Source organism: Apodemus sylvaticus, chromosome 4 (assembly GCF_947179515.1).
Source record: "Apodemus sylvaticus chromosome 4, mApoSyl1.1, whole genome shotgun sequence".
Taxonomy (NCBI): Eukaryota; Metazoa; Chordata; class Mammalia; order Rodentia; family Muridae; genus Apodemus; species Apodemus sylvaticus.
This window is the reverse complement of record NC_067475.1, coordinates 59,826,499-59,851,246: the sequence shown is the minus strand read 5'-3', so window position 1 is coordinate 59,851,246 and position 24,748 is coordinate 59,826,499. Positions and strand designations below refer to the sequence as shown.

General features: G+C 38.9%; 1 protein-coding gene across 2 annotated transcripts in view; it reads right to left on the bottom strand.

Moving 5' to 3' along the window:
* Positions 1–24,748, bottom strand: part of Magi3 (membrane associated guanylate kinase, WW and PDZ domain containing 3) — a 254,253-nt gene that overhangs the window by 50,646 nt on the left and 178,859 nt on the right. For both annotated transcript variants that reach the window (XM_052179584.1, XM_052179585.1), the window contains exon 7: positions 17,053–17,110. In XM_052179584.1, the coding sequence (XP_052035544.1) occupies positions 17,053–17,110 (58 nt within the window). The remainder of the gene's footprint in view (positions 1–17,052; positions 17,111–24,748) is intronic.

Genomic DNA, 24,748 nt, shown 5'->3' with positions numbered 1-24,748 from the left:
GATCTTGCTTTTCTGGTGTGTTGGGGTATCTAGGACTTGCTGTTGTGGGAGAACTGGATTCAGATGGTGTCATGTTGCCAAGATTTCTGTTGGTAATGTTCTTGCATTTGCCTTTTGCCATCTGGTTATCTTTGGTGTTAGCTGGTCTTGCTGTCTCTGACTGTGGTTTATCTGTCCTTCAAGCCTTTTTATCTGTTCTCCTGGGAGACCATCTCTCTAGGAGGAAGTAAGGTATGGAGAGCTGTGATACAGGGTCAGCTCATGTGTGCAGACGGAAACCAGAAGGATCCTGTCCTCAGCTGATCCTTGGTTCATGTGTCCTGATGGCTCTGAGCAGGTCCCTCTTGGGTTAGGAATTTCAAGGTAACTGGGTCAGGTAAGAGATGGCGGTCTTACCTTTGTACACAGGTATGTAGGCACTCCTGGGAGACCTGTTCTCTTGTGGTGGTATTTGTGTATGTAGCTCTGTGGCCCAGGATCAGCTTTGGGTAGGGATGGAAATCGGAAGACTCCTGTCCCAGGCTGCTCCTGGCTCTTGTGTCCTCAGGGTTTTGGGATGGTGCCTCTGAGCAGCAGGGGTGGACCTACCTGTGCACTTGGGCTTCTCCACACTCCTAGGTGTTTAGCTGTCTCCCTGGGTCACCTGGATATGGTGTGTTGTCAGGTATTACAATTTTTTAATGCATACAACCAGGACAACATTTCTCACTATTTCTTGTCTACTGAGACTGCTCAGTTGGTAATGGTGTTTAACCACTGATCCCAGGGACTAACATGGTATGAGAAGAGAAGACCCTACTGGGAGTTCATGTCTTTGAACCATGCTGTGTGTGTGTGTGTGTGTGTGTGTGTGTTTTTAAAGAAGGAAATCGAAGAAGACCTCAGAAAATGGAAAAATCTTCCATGCTTGTGGATTGGCAGGATTAATATAGTAAAAATGGCCATCTTGCCAAAAACAATATACAGATTCAATGCAATCCCCATCAAAATCCCAACTCAGTTCTTCATAGAGTTAGAAAGAGCAATTCTCAAATTCATCTGGAATAACAAAAAACCCAGGATAGCTAAAACTATTCTCAACAGTAAAAGAACTTCTGGGGGGAATCAGTATCCGGGACCTCAAGCACTACTACAGAGCAATAGTGTTAAAAACTGCATGGTATTGGTACAGTGACAGGCAAGTGGATCAATAGAACACGATTGAAGACTGAGAAATGAACCCATACACCTATGGTCACTTGATCTTCGACAAAGGAGCTAAATACATCCAGTGGAAAAAAGATTGCCTATTCAACAAATGGTGTTGGCTCAACTGGAAGTCAGCATGCAAAAGAATTTGAATTGATCCATCCTTATCTCCTTGTACTGAGCTCAACTCCAAGTGAATCAAGGACCTCCACATAAAACCAGACACACTGAAACTAATAGAAAAGAAACTGGGGATGACCCTTGAGGACATGGGTACAGGGTAAAAGTTCCTGAACAGAACACTAATAGCTTATGTTCTAAGATCAAGAATTGACAAGTGGGACCCCATAAAATTACAAAGTTTCTGTAAGGCAAAGGACACTGTCAAGTGGACAAAATGGCAACCAACAAATAGCGAATGGATCTTCACCAACCCTACATCCGACAGAGGGCTAATATTCAATATATACAAAGAACTCAAGAAGTTAGGCTCCAGAGAGACAACCCTATTAAAAATGGGGTTCAGAGCTAAACAAAGAATTTTCACCTGAAGAACTTCAAATGGTTGAGAAGCACCTTAAAAAATGTTCAGCATCACTATTCATTAGGGAAATGCAAATCAAAACAACCCTGAGATTTCACCTTATACCAGTCAGAATGTCTAAGATTAAAAACTCAGGAGACAGCAGGTGTTGGCAAGGATGTGGAGAAAGAGGAACACTCCTCCACTGCTGGTGGGATTGCAAGTTGGTACAACCACTCTGGAAATCAGTCTGGCGGTTCCTCAGAAAACTGGGCATAACACTTCTCGAGGACCCTGCAATACCACTCCTGGTCATATACCCAGAGGATCCCCTGGCATGCATTAAGGACACATACTCTATTATGTTCATAGTAGCCATATTTATAATATCCAGAAGCTGGAAAGAACCCAGATGCACCTCAATGGAGGAATGGATACAGAAAATGTAGTATATTTACACAATGGAATACTACTCAGCAATTAAAAACACTGAATTCATGAAATTCTTAGGCAAATGGTTGGATCTGGAAAATATCATCCTAAGTGAGGTAATCCAAAAACAAAAGAACACACATGGAATACAGTCACTGATAAGTGGATATTAGCTCAGGAGTTTTGAGTACCGAAGACACAATTCACATATCAAATGACTCCCAAGAAGAACGAAGGAGAGGACCCTAGTCCTGGAAAGGCTTGATCCAGTATTGTAGGGGAGTACCAGGACAGAGAAGTAGGAGGAGGTTGATTGGAGAACGGGCGGAGGGAAGAGGGCTTATGGAATTTTTGGGGAGGGGGGAATTGGCAAAGGGAAAATCTTTTAGAATGTAAACAAAGAATATAGAAAAAAAAAAAGAATCCTAAGGGTCCTTGAGATGAAAAAAAAAAAAAGAAAATCTTTAAAATTAAATATTTCTATAGGAGGCCTCCCATTAAATCTAGAACAAGTTTCTTTTTTAAAAAGATCCATTTCAGAATCTCATCTGTTAAAATAAACACTCACCTCTACCTCCCCTCAAAAAATAGATTCAAAAACTGCCACTGCAGCTAGTGTTACTACTATAAGAATCCTGCCAAAAGCAATTGTGGTGCCATCTGGTCTGACAATCTAAGAGAGCCAAATGATAGCCATGCAAGTAACAGCTCTTTCTTTCCACCAGTAAACTCACTGCAGATTACCACAGTTGAAATTCAAAACCTAGTTAATCTGGGATTGAAGCCATATTCTGTAGCACAGTTGACTCCATACTAATATGCATCTTGAGTACATTCTGTTCTTCTAAAGCTAATGAATTAAATTCCTGTAAATGAGCTTCTTCTGAGAGCAGTTGTGCGCTGTCACTTGTACTTTAAGTAGCTGGTTTCACATAAGTCCATGACAATGTGGAGTGGGTCACTTCAGGGTGTGCCTTAAAGCTGCTTCAGTGCTGTATCCTTGCTTAATGGAAACCAGGTCATTCAGCTAGAGAGTTTATAATAGGCAAATGACTTTCACCCCTTGACCATGTATTCAAATTCACTTGGACTGGAAAATAATGAGAGTCATTGTCTAAGAAATGTTCAGCAGTGTCCCTGGAAGATAATAGTTGATTGAAACCCAGTTTAAACAGGCTAAACTGCAAGGGGAAGACAATCCCACACAGCCCTTTCTGTGGGTCTACAAATCTGCCTCTGACTTGAAAAACAACAAAACCAGTTTCTTCCTTCAACTAAACATGCTTCAGGAAAAATAAAAATACCAGTACTGGGTGAATTAGCTTCTTCTTGTTCCAGAGCTTTCACGTGTGCCATTAAGCTGCTAGTGTATGCTCCCTCCCGTTTCTTTTTGGAGGCACTCAGGGCTATGAGTTTTCCTCTTAGCACTGCTTTCATTGTATCCCAAGGATTTGGGTATGTTGTGCCTTCATTTTCATTAAATTCTAAAGTCTCTGATTTCTTTCTTTATTTCTTCTTTGGCCAAGGTGTCATTGAGTAGAGTATTGTTCAGCCTCTATGTGTATATGGGCTTTCTTTTGTTTTTGTTGCTATTGAAGACCACTCTTACTCCATAGTGATCTGATAGGAGTGATCTGACATGGGATTAGTTCGATCTTATATTTGTTGAGGTCTGTCTTGTGACCAATTATATGGTTGCTTTTGGAGACGGTACCATGAGGTGCTGAGAAAAAGGTATATTCTTTTGCTTTACGGTGAAATGTTCTATAAATATCAGTTAAATCCAATTGGTCCAAAGCTTCAATTAGTTTTACTGTCTCCCTGTTTAGTTTCTGTTTTCCTGATCAGTTCATTGAGGATAGTGGAGTGTTGAAGTCACCCACAATTATTGTGTTAGGTGCAATGTGTGCTTTGAGCTTTAGTAAAGTTTATTTTACAGATGAGGGTGCCCTTGCATTTGGCGCATAGATGTTCAGAATTGAGAGTTCATCTTGGTGGATTTTTCCTTTGACCAGCAAGAAGTGTCCCTCAGTGTCTCTTTTGATGACTTTAGGTTGAAAGTCAATTTTATCTGATATTAGAATGGCTACTCTGGCTTGTTTCCTGAAACCATTGGCTTGTAAAATTGTCTTCCAGCCTTTTACTCTAAGGTAGTGTTTGTCTTTGACACTGAGGTGTGTTTCCTGTATGCAGCAAAAGGTAGGGTCCTGTTTCCTTATCCAGTCTGTTAGTTTAGGTCTTTTTATTGGGAAATTGAGTCCATTGATGTTAAGAGATATTAAGGAGTAGTGATTATTACTTCCTGTCATTTTTGATATTATTTTTATATTTGAGTGGTTATCTTCTTTTGGGTTTGATGATAGAAGGTTAGTATCTTGCTTTTTCCAGGGTGTAGTTTCCCTCCTTGTATTGGTGTTTTCCTCCTATTATATTTGTAGAGCTGGGTTTGTGGAAAGATACTGTCATGGAATATCTTGCTTTCTCCATCTATGGTGATTGAGAGTTTTGCTGGGTATAGTAATCTTGGCTGACATTTGTGTTCTCTTAGAGTCTGCATTGAGATCTGCCCAGGATCTTCTAGCTTTCATAGTCTCTGGTGAAAAGTCTGGTGTGATTCTGATAGGTCTTCCTTTATATGTTACTTGACACTTTTACTGCCTTTAATATTCTTCCTTTGTTTAGTACATTTGCAGTTTTGATTATTATGTGACTGGAAGTATTTCTACTCAGGTCTAGTCTGTTTGGAGTTCTGTAGGCTTCTTGTATATTCATGGGCATCTCTCTCTTTAGGTTAGGGAAGTTTTCTTCCATATTTTTGTTGAAGATATTTGCTGACCCTTTCAGTTGTAAATCTCCACTCTCATCTATACCTATAATCCTTAGGTTTGGTCTTCTCATTGTGTACTGGATTTCCTGGATGTTTTGGGTTACAAGCTTTTTGCATTTTGCATTTTCTTTGACTGTTAAGCCAATGGTTTCTATGGTATCTTCGGCATTTGAGATTCTTTCTTCCATCTCCTGTATTTTGTTGTTGATATTTGCATCTATGGCCCCTGATTTCTTCCTAAGGTTTTCTATCTCCAAAGTTGTCTCCCTTTGTGATATCTTAGTTATTTCTACTTCTGTTTTTAGATCCAAGATGGTTTTGCTCAGTTCCTTCATTTGTTTGTGTTTTCCTTCAATTCTGTTCTCACAGAGATTCTTTAAAATAAGATTAAACACAATTTTTAAGGTGGCTGTTTCAGCTGGAGAGATGGCTCAGCGGTTAAGAGAACTGACTGCTCTTCCAAAAGTTCTGAGTTCAAATCCCAGCAACCACATGGTGGCTCACACCCATCCGTAATGATATCTCACGCCCTTTTCTGAAATGTCTGAAGACAGCTACAGTGTACTTACATATAATAAATAAATAAATCTTTACAAAAAAAAAAAAAAAAAAAAAAAAAAAAAGGTGGCTGTTTCAGCAATATACCAGTAAAAACTATGGCTCTGCTTAAACACCATTCTATAAAACTGTATTTTCATCAACATGGATCACATGAAGAGCCATCACTGCTGTCCAGCAGAAACTTTTCTTTGAACCTAATAGTTTTGGCTACTGGTGGTTTGATGATCCTGTGTACAGGGAGCTGACACTTAGGAATGGGGATAGTTTAGAAGTCTGGAGGGGTTCACTGGAAGAAGGAGATTCCACCAGAATCTGCTTGTATTGTCTACTTGGAATTCAGAGAAATAGTGAAAAGTTGTCAGATGGGTATAGAATTGTGGTTGAGAATCATAGGTGTGGTTCTACAAGAACTGAAGGATAGGGGAAGATCTACAGGCATCTTCCATGCTTTCCTGTCAGGATTGGTCAATGAGCTTTCAGGGAGTGCATGCTGGAGTTAGGGATTATAATACAGCCAGGAAGTAGTGGGAGGGAGCTTAAAAAGCAATTGTCTCTGGGACTCACAGGAGATCTAGGCAGGCAGAAAGGATGGCTCCAGCTAGTGTTATGATATAGCTCTATAGATCAGACTAGGGGATTGAATGTGGCACAGAGGGGAAGTGATGAATTTTTCAGTTTTGATAACTATTTCCCTGCTCTGTTCTTTTGCCGTGTTCTTAGTGAATGCCTGAAGACTGAAATAGTGGGTGGGAAGATTTAAGGAGAAGTTCCTTGTGATCTACTGAGGTTGATGCTTTACAGGACAGAAAAAGCATAGCAAATTTTCTGCTACAGAGGTTGGAATTCAAATGGGGAAGTAAGTGGAAGAGCAAAAGACAAGGTGTGATTCCACCTTTAGTCTTCTGTTACCAGGGAAAGAGTGACATTTATGTTAGCAGGGATGCAAGCTGGATTGAAGCCTGGGATAGAGCAAAGAGTATGGGGAAGGAGTCTAAAAGGGAAAGATCTGTGTCATCCACAGGAAATGAGAAGAATGGGCAGTGAAGACTCCCACAGGTGGTGTGGTACAGAGGTGGGATGAGATTGTGGCATTGGGTCTGGGGGAATTTAGTATGAGAATTTCTGTAAGAAGTCTAGCTGGTGTGATGGCAGGCATGGCCTAGAGCCATGGTTCTCAAATTGTGGATCCTCCATCTTCTTTGATGGACTAATAACCATTTCTTAGGGGTTGAAATCAATCAAGTGGAAACAAAGAGAACCATACAAAGAATCAACCAATCCAGGAGCTGGTTCTTTGAGAAAATCAACAAGATAGATAAATCCTTAGCCAGACTGACCAAAGGGCACAGAAAAAGTATCCAAATTAACAAAATTAGCAATGAAAAGGGGGATATAACAACAGAAACTGAGGAAATTAACAAAAAAAAAAGCATCAGATCCTACTACAAAAGCCTATACTCAACACAACTGGAGAATCTGGAGGAAATGGACAATTTCCTAGACAGATACCAAATACCAAAATTAAATCAGGACCAAATAGATCATCTACACAGTCCCATAACCCCTAAAGAAATAGAAGGGGGTCATAGAAAGTCTTCCAACCAAAAAAAGCACAGGACCAGATGGTTTCAGTGCAGAATTCTATCAGACCTTCAAAGAAGACCTAACACCAATATTCTTCCAACTATTCAACAAAATTGAAACAGAAGGAACACTACCCAACTCCTTCTATGAAGCCACAATTACACTGATACCAAAACCACACAAAGATCCAACAAAAAAGGAGAACTTCAGACCAATTTCCCTTATGAACATCGATGCAAAAATACTCAATAAAATTCTTGCCAACTGAATCCAAGAACACATCAAAATGATCATTCACCATGATCAAGTAGGCATTATCCCAGGGATGCAGGGATGGTTCAATATACGGAAATCCATCAATGCAATCCACTACATAAACGAACTCAAAGAAAAAAAAAACACATGGTCATTTCATTAGATGCTGAAAAGGCATTTGATAAAATTTAGCATCCTTTCATGCTAAAAGTCTTGGAAAGAACAGGAATCAAGGCCCATACCTAAACATAGTACAAGCAATATACAGCAAACCGGTAGCTAACATCAAACTAAATGGAGAGAAACTTGAAGCAATCCCAGTAAAATCAGGGACTAGACAAGGCTGCTCCCTCTCTCCTTATCTTTTCAATATTATACTTGAAGTACTAGCTCAGGCAATTAGACAGTATGAGGAGGTCAAAGGTATACAAACTATAAAGAAAGAAGTCAAACTATCACCTTTTGCAGATGATATGATAGTGAACCTAAGTGACCCAAAAAACTCCACTAGAGAACTCCTACAGCTGATAACAACTTCAGCAAAGTGGCAGGTTATAAAATCAACTCAAGCAAATCAGTAGCCTTCCTATACTCAAAGGATAAGCAGACTGAGAAAGAAATTAGGGAAATGACACCCTTCACAACAGCCACAAACAGTATAAAGTACCTTGGTGTGACTCTGACCAAACAAGTGAAAGATCTGTATGACAGTAACTTCAAGACTTCCTTCTGAAGAAGGAAATGGAAGAAGACCTCAGAAAATGGAAAAATCTCTCATGCTCATGGATTGGCAGAATTAATATAGTTAAAATGGCCATTTTGCCAAAAGCAATATACAGATTCAACGCAATAGCATCAAAATCCCAACTCAGTTCTTCATAGAGTTAGAAAGAGCAATTCTCAAATTCATCTGGAATAACAAAACACCCAGGATAGCTAAAACTATTCTCAACAACAAAAGAAATTCTGGGGGGGAATCAGTATCCCTGACCTCAAGCAATACTACAGAGCAATAGTGTTAAAAACTGCATGGTATTGGTACAGTGACAGGCAGGCGGATCAATGGAACAGGATTGAATTTCCAGAAATGAACCCACACACCTATGGCCACTTGATCCTCGACAAAGGAGCTGAAAACATCCAGTGGAAAAAAGATAGCCTTTTCAACAAATGGTGCTGGTTCAACTGGAGGTCAGCATGCAGAAGAAAGCGAATTGATCCATCCTTATCTCCTCGTACTAAGCTCAACTCCAAATGGATCAAGGACCTCCACATAAAGCCAGACACTCTGAAGCTAATAGAAAAGAAACTGGGGAAGACCCTTGAGGACATCGGTACAGGGGGAAAGTTCCTGAACAGAACACCAATAGCATATGCTCTAAGATCAAGAATTGACAAATGAGACCTCATAAAATTACAAAGCTTCTGTAAGGGAAAGGACACCATCAAAAGGACAAATCGGCAACCAACAAATTGGGAAAAGATCTTCACCAATCCTACATCCGATAGAGGGCTAATATCCAATATATACAAAGAACTCAAGAAGTTAGACTCCAGAAAGCCAAATAACCCTATTAAAAAATAGGGTATAGAGCTAAACAAAGAATTTTCACTGGAAGAACTTCGGATGGCTGAGAAGCATCTTAAAAAATGCTCAACTTCATTAGTCATTAGGGAAATGCAAATCAAAACAACCCTGAGATTTCACCTTACACCAGTCAGAATGGCTAAGATTAAAAACTCAGGAGACAGCAGGTATTGGTGAGGATATGGAGAAAGAGGAACATTCCTCCACTGCTGGTGGGGTTGCAAATTGGTACAACCACTCTGGAAATCAGTCTGGCGGTTCCTCAGAAAACTGGGCATGTCACTTCCAGAGGATCCTGCTATACCACTCCTGGGCATATACCCAGAGGATTCCCCAGCAGGCAATAAGGATACATGCTCCATTATGCTCATAGCAGCCCTATTTATAATAGCCAGAAGCTGGAAAGAACCCAGGTATCCCTCAACAGAAGAACTGATGCAAAAAATGTGGTATATATACACAATGGAGTACTATTCAGCCATTAGAAACAATGAATTAATGAAATTCTTAGACAAATGAATGGAGCTGGAGAACATCATACTAAGTGAGGTAACCCAGTCTCAAAAGATTAATCATGGTATGCACTCACTAATAAGTGGATATTAGCCTAGAAAAATGGAATACCCAAAACCTAATCCACACGTCAAATGTTATACAAGAACAGAGGTGTGGCCTTGTTCTGGAAAGACTCAGTTTAGCAGTATAGGGCAAAACCAGAACAGGGAAGTGGGAAGGGGTGGATGGGAGAACAGGGGGAGGCAAGTGGGCTTATGTGACTTTCGGGGAGTGGGGGACCAGAAAAGGAGAAATCATTTGAAATGATAAATAAAAAAATATATTGAATTAAACAAAATATCAGTACTTTGCATATCACACTTCAATTAACAATGTACTAAATAACACAATAAAAATAAAATTAGTAAAGATTTTAAAAGGAAGCAAAACACTGGAAGCAAAGCAGCACATTAAATACCCACAGATAACTCTGAGTTCTTTAGGATACACACTAGCTTTTAAGAAATCACTTCAAGCATTTCAGAGATGCAGTAATAACCTACATATTACAGATCACAATAGGAGTCAAAGATACTTACTTTAAGGATAATTACCAGGAAATGGCATTGGTTGGCAACTAATAGTATTGACCATTAATCATAAAATTAGATTTTTTTAACTTCCTATTTTTCCAGTATAGCAAAAAATAGTATCATTTTGCTTTTGCAAATAAGGTCATTAATGTCAGTTCTTATTCTTGTATTCTACTTACCTACTGAGATACACTTGGCTAAAAAGCAGCCGTTGAAACTTTTTTTTATTTGATATATTCTTTATTTACATTTCAAATGATATCCCCTTTCCTGGATCCCCCCTCTCCAAAAGTCCCATAAACCCTCTTCCTTCCCCCTGTTCCCCCATCCACCCCTTCCTGCTTCCCTGTCCTGGTATTCCCCTACACTGCTACCTGAGCCTTTCTAGGACCAGGGGCCACTACTTCCTTCTTAGGCATCATTTGATATGTGAATTGTTTCTTGGGTATTCTAAGCTTCTGGGCTAACATCCCACTGAAACTTTAAAATTGTGTTTGTTCTCTGAAAAATGTGCCCTTAGCTTTTTAATTCTCAAGCATTAGTTAAATAAGGTTGTTTTCTTTTTCCCTAACAAAATCTTAATTGTTTAGATTTACCAATAAAGACTCAGGACCCTGATACTTGGGGTTAGGCCTGCTAGCTCAGAGAGGTAGAGAAGGCACCTAGCTGACCTTTCTCAGCAGACACCCTAGTGTCTCTCAGCAATCCCCTCTCTCATGTGGTCTCAGAAAACCTCCTTCAAATGAAATGTCCCTCCCATCCACTTCCTGTGCATCTCTCTGTCCAACCTCCTAAATCCCTCCTACTCTCTATGGGTTTTCTCTCAATAATCCTATGTTCACTGGTTGCTTGTTCTGCCTTTTGACCTATGGTTAACTTTATTTAATCCTGTTTATCTAATATTCAAGCTGAAAGTTCTTGGATTAAAGGTGTATAATAAGGCTGAGCTACATTACAACTACGAAAAATTTTCCCCCCAGGAAATCTTGGGGTTCATAGTGTGTAACATAAGGTAAATTCACTTTCATTTACAGAACTTACTTATGGATGGGAGAAAATAGGAGACACTTATTCCTCCAAATTTCCAGGTAACATTGAAGTTTTTAATAAAAAAATTCCTGCATCAACACTTTAGGTTAAAATTGCATCTGCAGCATCCATAAAGTAGGTAATTCTGGTGGTCTGAACAATGTAGCAATCAGATATGGGGGAAAGAAAGCTCAGAAGTAAAGATGTACACTGACAACTGTGTGGCATTCCTATCTATTTATACAGTTCCTGTCTGTTATTTACAGTTCCTATCTTTTTTTTATATTACTTTTAGCCTTTTTATAGCATTTAGACAAAATATTTTCTATATAATAAAGAATTACCTCATAGATAAAATGTTACATAAAAGCAGAGCCAGAGACAGGCATCAGTAACAAGTTCAAAACAGTGTTTCATACTGTAAGCTCATTATAAGTTTAAGCAAAAGTTTTCACATGGCCTTGCCTCAGCATAGCACACACCTGCAGCTTCATCCTTAGACATGAATGTTTTCTTTTTTAGTTTTTTGTTTGTTTGTTTTGTTTTTAGTAAAGATAAAAAATCTTGGCTCTTACTATGGTACAAACCCAAAATAAGAACAATTTTTAGACACTGGAGTTCATTGTAATAAGGCTGTACTACAATGCCCCTCACATCCCCTAAAGATTTTAGCTCCATAGTAGCTAAGCTAGAAGTTGACAGTTCTGCCGCACTAAGGAGTGAATTGTAGGCACAATTATTTGGATACATATTTCCTGCTATGGTCAAAGCTATTTGACTTGAATGATTGTCATCATTCTCAGCCCACAGGGAATAGGTTACATTCATTTAAGAAATGGTATGTGTATTAAGATGGTCTGTCCATGAAGCCATTCAACTGTTTCAATAAACAATGGTTCTGCTTGGAGGGTGGCACAGACATTAGGTGAGGGTAGGATTCTGGTTCATTGACTGTGATGATTTTGAAAAGAATTCATCTCAGAAAAAGAGTAACTTATAATGTCATTTTGTTCAAACTTGATACAATAATTATAAATATATCAAGCAAAACATTCAATCTCACTCTTTGTTGTTCTCTTACAAGTCACTGCCCAAATTAATTCTTCTGGTTGTACAAAGAATTTTGAAATATGTATGCTGTTCTGAAAACTGTAGTAAAGTGTAAAAACATCAAATAAACAATACTGAGAGGCTGAGATAAGAGAAGCATGATTTTAAACCATTATGTGGCACACAGTAAGACACTGTCACATACAAACAAGCAGAAAGTATATATGGACTGTACAATATTGGACCTATTTCTCCAATTACCAAATTAGAGAGACCACTGGTGACAGCCAACAAATTTCTAATTCCTCATATTTTTGAATTTCAATCAATTAGGATATGTTGGCACTATTAGTTTTCATATTAAGAGCTATTAAGGAAAAGTGATTATTTCCTGTAGTTTTTGTTGTTAGAGGTGGAATTATGTTTGTGTGGCTATCTTCTTTTGGGTTTGTGAAAAGATTACATTTTTGCTTTTAATAGGGTGTAGTTTCTCTCCTTATATTGGTATTTTCCATCTATTATCCTTTGTAGGGCTGGATTTGTGGAACGATATTGTGTAAATTTGGTTTTGTCATGGAATAGTTTGTTTTCTCTGTCTATGGTAATTGAGAGTTTTGCTGGGTATAGTAGCCTGGGCTGGCATTTGTGTTCTCTTAGGGTCTGTATGACATCTGTCCAAGATCTTCTAGCTTTCATAGTTTCTGGTGAGAAGTCTGGTGTAATTCTGATAGGTCTGCATTTATATGTTACTTGACCTTTTCCCCTTACTGCTTTTATTATTTTTTTATTATTTTATTTTATTTTTTTATTTCATTCGATATATTTTTTATTTACATTTCAAATGATTTCCCCTTTTCTGGTTCCCCACTCCCCAAAAGTCACATAAGACCTCTTCCCTCCCCCTATTCTCCCACCCACCCCTTCCCACTTCCCTGTTCTGGTTTTGCCCTATACTGCTACACTGAGTCTTTCCAGAACCAGGGGCCACTCCTCCGTTCTTCTTGTACCTCATTTGATGTGTGGATTATGTTTTGGGTATTCCAGTTTTCCAGGCTAATATCCACTTATTAGTGAGTGCATACCACTTTTGAGACTGGGTTACCTCACTTAGTATGGTGTTCTCCAGCTCCATCCATTTGCCTAAGAATTTCATTAATTCATTGTTTCTAATGGCTGAATAGTACTCCATTGCGTATATATACCATATTTTTTTGTATCCATTCTTCTGTTGAGGGATACCTGGGTTCTTTCCAGCTTCTGGCTATTATAAATAGGGCTGCTATGAACATAGTGGAAAACGTATCCTTATTGCCTGCTGGGGAATCCTCTGGGTATATGCCCAGGAGTGGTATAGCAGGATCCTCTGGAAGTGACGTGCCCAATTTTCTGAGGAACCGCCAGACTGATTTCCAGAGTGGTTGTACCAATTTGCAACCCCATCAGCAGTGGAGGAGTGTTCCTCTTTCTCCATATCCTCACCAACACCTGCTGTCTCCTGAGTTTTTAATCTTAGCCATTCTGACTGGTGTAAGGTGAAATCTCAGGGTTGTTTTGTTTTGCATTTCTCTCATGACTAATGAAGTTGAGCATTTTTAAAGATGTTTCTCCGCCATCCAAAGTTCTTTTTTTTTTTTTTTAGCAATTTCCATACTCAAAATATTTTTAATATAAACATGTAATGAAGTATTCCAAGAAGAATACAATCCATTGTATTACAATTGTAATGAACAATATGAGATTGTCGATTGGAATTGCGAATTCAACAGCAGATTTATTTATTTTTTTATTCGATATATTTTTTATTTACATTTCAAATGATTTCCCCTTTTCTAGCCCCCCACTCCCCGAAAGTCCCATAAGCCCCCTTTTCTCCCCCTGTCCTCCCACCCACCCCTTCCCACTTCCCCGTTCTGGTTTTGCCCTATACTTCTTCGCTGAGTCTTTCTAGAACAAGGTGAGAATTCTTTGTTTAACTCTGTACCCCATTTTTTAATAGGGTTATTTGGTTTTCTGGGGTCTAACTTCTTGAGTTCTTTGTATATATTGGATATTAGCCTTCTAGAAGACCTCAAAAAATGGAAAAACCTCCCATGCTCATGGATCGGCAGGATTAATATAGTTAAAATGGCCATTTTGTCAAAAGCAATATACAAATTCAACACAATACCCATCAAAATCCCAACTCAATTCTTCATAGAGTTAGAAAGAGCAATTCTCAAATTCATCTGGAATAACAAAAAACCCAGGATAGCTAAAACTATTCTCAACAACAAAAGAAATTCTGGGGGAATCAGTATCCCTGACCTCAAGCAATACTATAGAGCAATAGTGTTAAAAACTGCATGGTATTGGTACAGTGACAGGCAGGTGGATCAATGGAACAGGATTGAGGATCCAGAAATGAACCCACACACCTATGGCCACTTGATCCTCGACAAAGGAGCTGAAAACATCCAGTCGAAAAAAGACAGCCTTTTCAACAAATGGTGCTGGTTCAACTGGAGGTCAGTATGCAGAAGAATGCGAATTGATCCATCCTTATCTCCTCGTACTAAGCTCAACTCCAAATGGATCAAGAACCTCCACATAAAGCCAGATACTCTGAAGCTAATAGAAAACAAACTGGGGAAGACCCTTGAGGATATCGGTACACGGAGAAAGCTCCTGAACAGAACAGCAATAGCGTATGCTCTAAGATCAAGAATTGACAAATGAGACCTCATAAAATTACAAAGTTTCTGTAAGGCAAAGGACACCATCAAAAGGACAAATCGGCAACCAACAAATTGGGAAAAGATCTTTACCAACCCTTACTGCTTTTAATATTCTTTCTTTGTTTAGTGCATTTGGTGTTTTGAGTATTATGTGACAGGATGTGACAGGAGTAATTTCTGTTGTGGTCCAGTCTATTTGGAGTGCTGTAGGCTTCTTGTATGTTCATGGGCATCTCTTCCTTTAGGTTAGGGAAACTTTCTTCTATAGTTTTGTTGAAGATATTTACTGGCCGTTTAAGTTGGGAATCTTCGCTTGTCTATACCTATTATCCTTAGGTTTGGTCTTCTCCTTGGGCCCTGGATTTCCAGGATGTTTTGGGTTAGGAGCTTTTTGCATTTTGCCTCTTCTTTGACTGTTGTGTCAATGTTTTCTATGGTGTCTTCTGCACCTGAGATTCTCTCTTTTATCTCTTGTATTCTGTTGATCATGCTTGCATCGATGACTCCTGATCTCTTTCTTGAGTTTTCTATCTCCATCGTTGCCTCACTTTGTGAGTTCTTTATTGTTTCTAGTTACATTTTTAGACCCTGGATAGTTTTGTTCATTTCCTTCACCTGTTTGATTGTGCTTTCCTGTAATTCTTTAAGGGATTTTTGTGTTTCCTCTTTAAGGGCTTTTTACCTGTTTATTTGTGTTCTCCTGTATTTCTTTAAGGTAGTAATTTATGTCCTTCTTGAAGTCCTCTATCAGCATCATGAGATGCAATTTTAAATTCAGATCTTGCTTTTCCAGTGTGATAGTGTATCCAGGACTTGCTATGGTGGGAGAATTGGGTTTTGATGATGCCAAGTGACTCTGGTGTCTGTTGCTTATGTTCTTATGCTTGCCTCCCGCCATCTGGTTATCTCTAGTGCTACCTGCCCTCACTATATCTGACTAGAGCCTGTCCTTCCTGTGATCCTGGTTGTGTCAGAACTCCTCTGAGTCAAGCTGTCTCTGTGATCCTGTGATTCTGGGATCCGGTGATCCTGAGATCCTTGGTATATCTGAGTTCCTAGAAGTCAAGCTGCCTCTGGGACTGAGATCCTGGTGTGACCAGGCTGCTGTGATCCTGTGATCCTGGGTGTGTTAGAGTGCCTGGGAGTGGAGCTTCCTCTGGGTGTTATGGTACTGGCTGCAGAGTCTGCACCCAAGCTCTGTTCAGGGCACCAGCCCTGAATGGATGGAGCCTATGCCACTGGTCAGGCCCAGTTCCTGTGTGCCTGGGTCCTGCTGGTCCTAGTTACTCCAGGTGTTGGGACAGATGTTGTGTCCTCCCTATCTGTTATATACAGTTCCCGTTATATACAGTTCCTGTCTGTTATGTACAGTTCCTATCTGTTTATACAGTTCCTGTCTGTTTATATAGTTTCTGTTTATACAGTTTCTGTGTGTTTATATAGTTCCTGTCTGTTTATATAGTTCCTATCTGTTATATACAGTTCCTGTCTGTTATATGCAGTACCTGTCTATTATTTATAGTTCCTGTCTGTTATATACAATTCTTGTCTGTTTATACAGTTCCTATCCATTTATACAGCCACATTAGAAGCAACCTTCACTCCTTGAAAGAACACTACACTTTTTAGAACTCCTTAAAAGGGAACATACCTTTAAGTATATACCTCTAAACTTTGGATTAGTATATTGCAATGACCTTAAGGTCTTTTAATTGCTTTTGGAAGTACACAATGGTAGTAAGTACCATGGGAGTTCATTCACCCAGGGTCCATGTACTGCCTTCCTCTTTGAAGACTACAGTAGCAAGGATAGCTTCTTCAGCCATTAGTCTTCATAACAGTTTTTCTATTCCTTTACTGCCATCTCCGTCCTACTCTTCCTTATTCCTTCTCTCTTTTCTTCTTTCCTTTGAGGTGGGTCTTTCTACATTCTTGGGCTCATCTTGAAACCCTGACTCAAGTAATCTTCATCCTCTGGAGTACTGGGAGGACCGGCATGTGCTGCATTCTGGCCTCTCTCTTATGTTCTGTGTTGAGAAACCTAAAGACAACTTCTGGAAAGCTAAAAGTCAGTGCAAAAAGTGTTCCTTCCTCTAGTTAAAATAACTAGCAAATCATATCACAGAAACATAAAGTGCCATATTTAGGATTCCCTAGACCTGTATGGAAAAGGAAAACATTTGGGAGACTATTAACTCAAATAACAAACTTACTCAACATAGTATGTTCCATACTGAGGGTCCTCTATTTTCTCCCAGCCATATGGAAGCTCTGTAAATAAAGAAAAAAGTAATCAGTGAGTGAATGTACCTTTTAAAACTAAGATTGGAGAGTTAGAAAGCTGAGGACTCATTTTTCAGAGAACAAAACACAGTATGAGTAGCTTCTTCATTAGCCAAGTGTATTTCAGAAGCTAATTAGGATATAGAACAAAAGGTAAGCTTAGCTCAGTGTGGTTGTACATGCCTTTAATTCCAGCACTCAGGAGGCAGAAACAGGTGGATTTCTGTAAGTATGAGGCCAGTCTGGTCTAAATAGTGAGTTCTAGACCAGCTGGGGCTCCACAGTGGAAGTCTGTCTGAAAACCAAATCAATACAACATACAAATTGCAAAAAGTCAACCAACAAAAATCTAACATTAAACTAAAAGGTGTTTATCTTAATAGAAGACGTTACAATAATTGTTCTTAGGGGCTGGAAGGATGGGTTGAGGATTAAATACATTGCTTCTGTAGAAGACCTGAGTTCCAGTCTCAGCACTCACATCAGGCTCTTAACTGCCTATAGCTCTAGTCCCAGAGAATCCAGTGCCTCTGGTCCCCTTGGGCACAGAACTCATGTGCATATACACAGACATAAATACAAATACAGAATAAAGTAAAAGTCCAAGTTATAATAAATCACTTGTTATATTTCTTTTAAGATGCTTGCTTGACAAAGCTGGTATAAAACTCACATTCCTTCAAATCTAACACAAGCAGCACCAATTGTTATCTTTTTTTATTTTTTATATATCATTATTTATTATGTTCTGACCTACTTCTCAAAGAACCCAGTCTTGAACTTTTGCCATCTCAAAAGCACAGCCCAGATCTGTTTAAAGTCAAAGGAAGAATCTGCTTTTCCTTATGTTAACTGAGCATCTGAAAGAACTAAGTTAATTACCAGTGCACTATGTAATCTGTGTCTGTGTAATCTGCTTTGGTAACAAATATCTTACATAGTATTAGGATGCATTATTAATTTTAAGTGGTTAGTTAATATGAGAAAAACTGAAGTCACATTCAAATTTCTAATAGATGAAATAAAACATGAGCTCTATCATAAACTACTTGAGCCAAAAATAATAATCTTCTTTCCCATTCTGCATTCCATGAATGTTCATGTTCTTAAAGAATCATTTTAGTAGGCATGTATGGATTAAATTGGCAGGGATGATCCTAGTTAGAGGCTGTAGTGTTACCAATTATATAGGAACTGAGTAAGAAACCAGTTTTTCATTTTTTGAGACAGGATCTCATTATGTAACTAGCCTGGCCTTGAACTCCAGAGATCCACCCACTCCTCCCTCCTGAGTGCTGGGATTATAGGCATGTGACACCAAGCCCAGATGAGTTGGAATTAAAAAACAAAAACCAAACAACAACAAAAAGACTACAGTTGTTGTACATTATGATAGCCTGTCCCTTTGTTTACTTAAAGAATTCTGTTTATAGGTGCTTGCCTATATGGGTGCTTGTGGAGGCCAGAAGATGGTATCAGAATCCCAGGAAGTTGAGTTACTGATAGTTATGGGTGCTGGGAATTGAATTTAAGTCCTCTGCAAGAATAGCCAGTGCTTTTAAACCACTAAACCATCTTTCTGGTCCTGGGTCTCTTTATTTTCAATTCTTTTTTTGGAGTGCATATGCTATAAACACAAAATACATTGGACAGAAAACAGGCTTAGAATACATGAAAAGATTTTATGCCACTGACTCAGTTATGAAATGTCAACTTCATAAACAAAAAGTCCACTGATAAACTACAAACTATAAACTATTTTTACAGCAATAAAAATGTATTCAGCATTCAGAATAAACAGAATGGGTTATTAGCCTCTTGAAAACCTCTTGAATTACTTCATCTCTCTTTTCTGGCATACGTACGTTTTTTGAGAACTTCATAATACACAGAATGCATTTTTATCATATTCCCCCTCCTGGCTTCCCTAACTCCTCCCAGATCTGCATTCTCAACTTCAACCTTTTTGTTTAATTCCATACATAATAGGTCCATGGTTTCCAAGTTTGCTAAGTTTTATAGTTCTCCTTTGAAGAACATGGTTGAAGGTTGAGGTGGGGATGATGAAAGCAGACTGTGGTGGTTATGTCTAGTCACCATGACAAGACCTGGAGCCAGCTAAGACGCACACCTCTGGGTAGGCCAGTAAGGGCAATTCCAGGATAGACTAAGGGAAGGGGGAAGAGTTCCCTTCATCCTCTCCAGTGGGTGGTAGTTTCCCATGATACAAAGAGATCCAAGGGAGAAAAATCAGCACTGCTTAGCAGCCTTTCCTTCTGACTGGCAAGTGTATCTATGTCCACTACCATTGTTTTCCTTTATTCACATAAGAGCTCAGCTTGGCCTTTCATGGACTGAAGACTAATGGCGCTCCATGAATATTCTAGTCCTCCCTCTGGCACCACACAGGAATGGCTGAGACATCCAGCTTTGTGGAATACATGTAGCTACAAGATCTGCAGCCTAACTAGCTTATAGACAGCCATTGCTGGACTACCTGGCTCCTATGAATTACGGGCCATCTGAGCAGATCTTTACATGTATATTGATTCTATTTCTTCAATTAAAACCCCAGCTAAAAAAATATTGAAGTAATTCAAATATACGGAAACTTTAGAAAAAATATGAAGTGAGATATACTGCAGTTTACTTTGATCTGGTATAGCTATAAAACAAAACACAATCAGTTTAATAGTTGAAAGGTTTTATCATCAAGTAACTATTAAATAGGATATTTTTGGAGTATATGTATAAGAATATACAATATTGCCAAAGTATAATATTATCAAGGAAAGGTTTTTCTCTTTATTAGAAATTGTCTTGAGATAGCCCAGAGACCAAGCACTGCTGTGTAGGGATCACTTGTACAGCTATGGGCAGATTTATGTCTGTCTTTGGAGAGGGCTAGAGAAATGAAGAAAAATAAAGGATGCATTAATACTTAAAAAGGATAAAAGATCAACATAAGTATATTGCAGCATAAACTTGGAAGTTGTCTATTTTAGTACTTGAAACAATTAGTAACTAACATTAAATGTAGCCTTCCTTAGAAGAGCAAATGTGGCAATCTGTCTTCTGAGTTACTTTTCATGATTTTAAGTCATTACCACAGGTAGCTTTAAGAGTTTAATGAAGGTGATAACAGATTAAAATGCCTAGTGATTTTACACATTTTCTAGTGGATCATTTCAGTATATCCTTCCTTTTTTCTTTCTCCTTCATTTCTGTTCTTCTTCCTGTCTCCTTTTTATTAAAAAATATTAAGAACACAATGTGGTTCCTGATCAGACAGAAAAATAGAAGAGAAATGACAAGCTGAAGATAGGGTTTGGAGGGCATCAGGAGGAATAGTATCAACTCTGAGAATAGCTATTAAAAAAAAAGCCTTTTAAATGCAGAACTGTTTGGGTAGGCCTAAAAGACAAATTAGAGAAAATGAAGTCGAATGACATATCAAATAATACTGGTGTATTAAGAATGCCCTGCCTGCCAGCCACACAGCTGAAGACAACAGCTACATAACTCAGGAATGTAGAACTGATGCCTAGACCCTATGCCCATCGCTCGGTCCCACAGTCTTTGGAATTGGAAGGTCTATGCATGCTACCAAAGGAGAAACATAAACACCAATCCAGCCACAAACACAGGGTAAAACCTAATTGTTGCAGGATCACACTGTGAACCCCAAAATTGTGTTATTTATTGAAAAAACCTATTTCTAGTTGTAGTGTGGCTCATCCCTTAACATACCTTTAATCATTCTGGCTGGAATACAGACAACATCCTTAGTACACACCTTTAATCCCAAACAATGAAGGTAAAGTTAATTTATATAAGGAAGCACCCATGTTTGAAAGTGATGTCAAATTGAGATGCAGGCAAAGTGACAGTGAATCAAAGAAAGATTTGACGGAGCAGGATATGTCCAACTCTTAAGAGAAGAGTGAGGAAAGGCAGGCTACTTAAGAAAGCAGTGTAGACAGAGGAGGAAGGAAGTGGTTTTACTGAGAGTTTTACAGAGATGGGATAAAAGGGAACAGATTCCTAGAGTTAGTTTGAGGCCAAGTAGAGCAAGTCAGTTAGAAATGGAAGAAGCCAGTTTGAATCAATTAGCATGGAGAGCAGTTTTGAGCCAAAATAACTGAGTTGACCAGCCAACAAGAATTTAGAAAGACCTAGAAAGGGTGAGCTTATTCAGCAGCCTGTCTTGGAAAGCTGAAAACATTCTAGGTAATTCCAGGACTAGGCCTAGGTTAGCAGATGTAGGCAGTAAGCCTTGATGATGAAAATTACAACAAGAGAATAAAAGGTACAGTTACACCAAATACTACTGATATAAAGAAAATAAAGAGGAGGAGGGGGAAGAGAAGGAAGTAATAAAATGACTCCTAAAAATATTCTGCTATACTTATAGATCAAGTTTTAATTCAGTCGTCATCAGAGAAGGTTCTCCCTGCACTGATGGTATCACATACAGAGACCACAGCCAGACACTGCACAGAAAGTGAGAGACTTTGGAACACTCAGCCCTAAATAGGCATCAAATCTCTCCCCTCAGAGCTCAGGGAACCCTGCAGAAGAGGAGACAAGAGCGTAAGAGCCACAGGGGATGAAGGACACCAAGAAAACAAGGCCCTCTAAACAAACATGAGCAAAGGTTATACGGACTGAGAGACTGAAGCAGCATGCACAGGTCTATACTAGGTCCTCTGCATATATTACGGCTTCCAGTTTAGTGTTTTTATGGGATTCCTAAGTGTGCAAACAAGTGGGTCTCTTGTTCTTGTGCCTTCTCTCGGGCTTGTTTCCCCTCTGTTGGTCTGTTTTGTCCAACTTCAATGTGATAGGTATTTTTTAATCTTATTATACTTTATTTTGTTGCATATATTTTAAAAAATGAATGGATGAATAAAACCTAGCTGACAGGTTTTCCCTGTTCAGTAGTAGTTGACTAACATATAATGAACTGGTTTTTGCTTTTTTTTTTTTTTGACCCAGTTGCATGGGTAGGGAGAAGGAAAAGTTATGGGACTTGGGGGAGGGAAAGAATATGACCAAAATATTTACATTTAAGAATGTTTTAAATAATAATAAAAAAGAATATACTCACGTTTAAAACATTATAAGCATATAAAAAGGAGAAGAAATACACATGGATATACTTTTTTTAAATTAATCTTTTTCTTACAGTCCAGTCTCCCCCTCCTGTTCTGCCCTTCCATTTCTCCTCTCCCCACCCCTGTCTCCAAGAGGATGACCCTCCCCCCTCCCACACCACTGCCAGTCTTCCTGCCAGACTCCCTGGAGCCTCAAGTCCCTAGTTTAGGTGTGTCTTCTCTCACTGAAGCCAGACCAGGCAGTCCTCTGCTGTATATGTGTCAGGGGCCACAGACTAGCTAGTGTATGCTGCTTGGTTGGTGGCTCAGTATCTGAGAGATCTTGAGGTTCAGGTTAGTTGAGACTTCTGGTCTTCCTATGGGGTCTCCCTCCTCTTCAACTTCCAGCCTTTCCCTAATTCAACTGCAGAGATCCCAGACTTCAGTCCAGTCGTTGGGACTGACTTACAAGCTTGGGTAACAGGACATGTAGCTGTGCCTGGCTTCTGTATCGATGTTGAAAACTCAAACTCAGCAAAAATTCCTACCCACTGAGGCCATCATCACCCAGCCCTGTGATTTTTATTTTCATGATGATAAGCGTGATTAAACAGAACTGTGACATGATTAAATCTATATTTGTAAAAGATTATGGGCCATCAGTAACAGAGGAAGAAACAGATTAAAATAGAGTGATATAAAAGTAGACAAACACAACCTTTAATAGACTAGGCAATGAATTATGAAAGTTGGAACTAAGGCGTTGGTAATAGGAATGACTGGAATGGGCATGTAACAGAGATAAGGAAGTGATCGGATCTGATTACTGTGGAGACTGAGGGAAAGAAAGAGTAGGACAGGAGGCCTACATGGTCCTCAGTTTCTAGTTTTTCTGGCATAAAAATGATAGATGTGTAATTACTTGTTTTGATGCTGGGACAAAATACCTAACAAAAGAGGAAGGAAAAGATTGACTTTGTCTCACAATTTGAAGCTATGGTCCATCTCGGCGGGGAAGGCATGGCAGCAGGGATGTGAAGCAGCCAGTAGAGCTGCTTCCACACTGAGAACTGGAGCTCAGCTCACTCTCTCCTTTTTACACAGTCTGGGATATCTACCCAATTGACTATGCTACTCATTCTGGATAATCTCCCCTTTCCTTCCAAAAAGATTAAACCTTTCTGGAAACATTCTCTCTGAAGGACTCATGTCAAATCCACTCAGGTTGAGAACCAAGATTACCTAATATAGCATATTATCAAGTTACTTACTAATAACTGAGGACATGCTTGTAGGAATTAAAAATATAAAAAGATTTAGAGGAACTTAGGAGACAGAGGAAGCATTTAAAAATGTCTTAATACCATGTCTACCATAAGTAGACATTAAAAAAATAGTTTTTAAAAGCTGCAATGCTAGTACTTGGTTCTTAATTATAAAAAACAAAACAAACAAACAAAACCAAAAACTGTGAGGAAAAAGCTGAGAACAACCAGTTTTGACTCAAACAACTGAGAGGATTATCATTTCTGAAAGCACCTTGACAGACTTATCTAAGAAGTCATTTGAACCTAGATTCAACAGATAAATATGGGAAAATAAACATTTGGCTGACACCATAGGAACAGCATGCAATGGATAAGATTCCTTAAACTGTGAATAGAGACAGGTGAAAACCAGACAGACAGAAGCTTTGGAACACTGACATGTTAGGAAGTGGAAGGCTAAAGTATAGTCTTAGAAGGAGTTGAAAGGGACAGAAGCCATGACCAACACTAACAAAGTTGTATAGAGCTGTGAGAAGAGCTGCCAAGAATCTATTGGATTAGACAATCATCTTCTTGATAAATTTAAGAAAAGCAGTTCCAGACCCAGCATGGTGGCACATTTTCCAAAGTGCTTAGGAGGCAGAGGTAGGTGAAGCCAGCATGGTACACATAGAGTTCCAGACCAGACAAGGCTACATAGTGAGCACTTGTCTCAAAATAGAAAAAAAAGGAAAGCAGATTGCTGAAAAGGTGGGAATAGGTAGGCACTAAATGCCAGACTATTACTATCACTAATTTTCTTTCTTTCTTTCTTTCTTTCTTTCTTTCTTTCTTTCTTTCTTTCTTTCTTTCTTTCTTTCTTTCTTTCTTTCTTCTCTCTCTCTCTCTCTCTCTCTCTCTCTCTCTCTCTCTCTCCTTTCTCTCTCTCTCTCTATTTATTTATTTAGACAGGGTTTATTTATTTATTTATTTATTTATTTATTTATTTATTTATTGTCTCTCTGTGTATCCCTGGCTGTCTTAGAATTCTCTCTGTAGAGGCTGGCTCTGAACTCAGAGATCTGCTTGTCTATGCCTCCCTAGTGCTGCCCATCACTCAGCATCAATTACTATAGTTTTAAAATAGAGGTACATACCTTAACAAAAGATGTCCTTTAAAAAAAAACTTGTAAAAAATATAGTGTAAGAAGTGTGTAAAGGATGTAAGGTCAAGCCAAAAAGCATCTTTATTTGGGGAAAGGAGAGCCCTGAGCAACCTAACT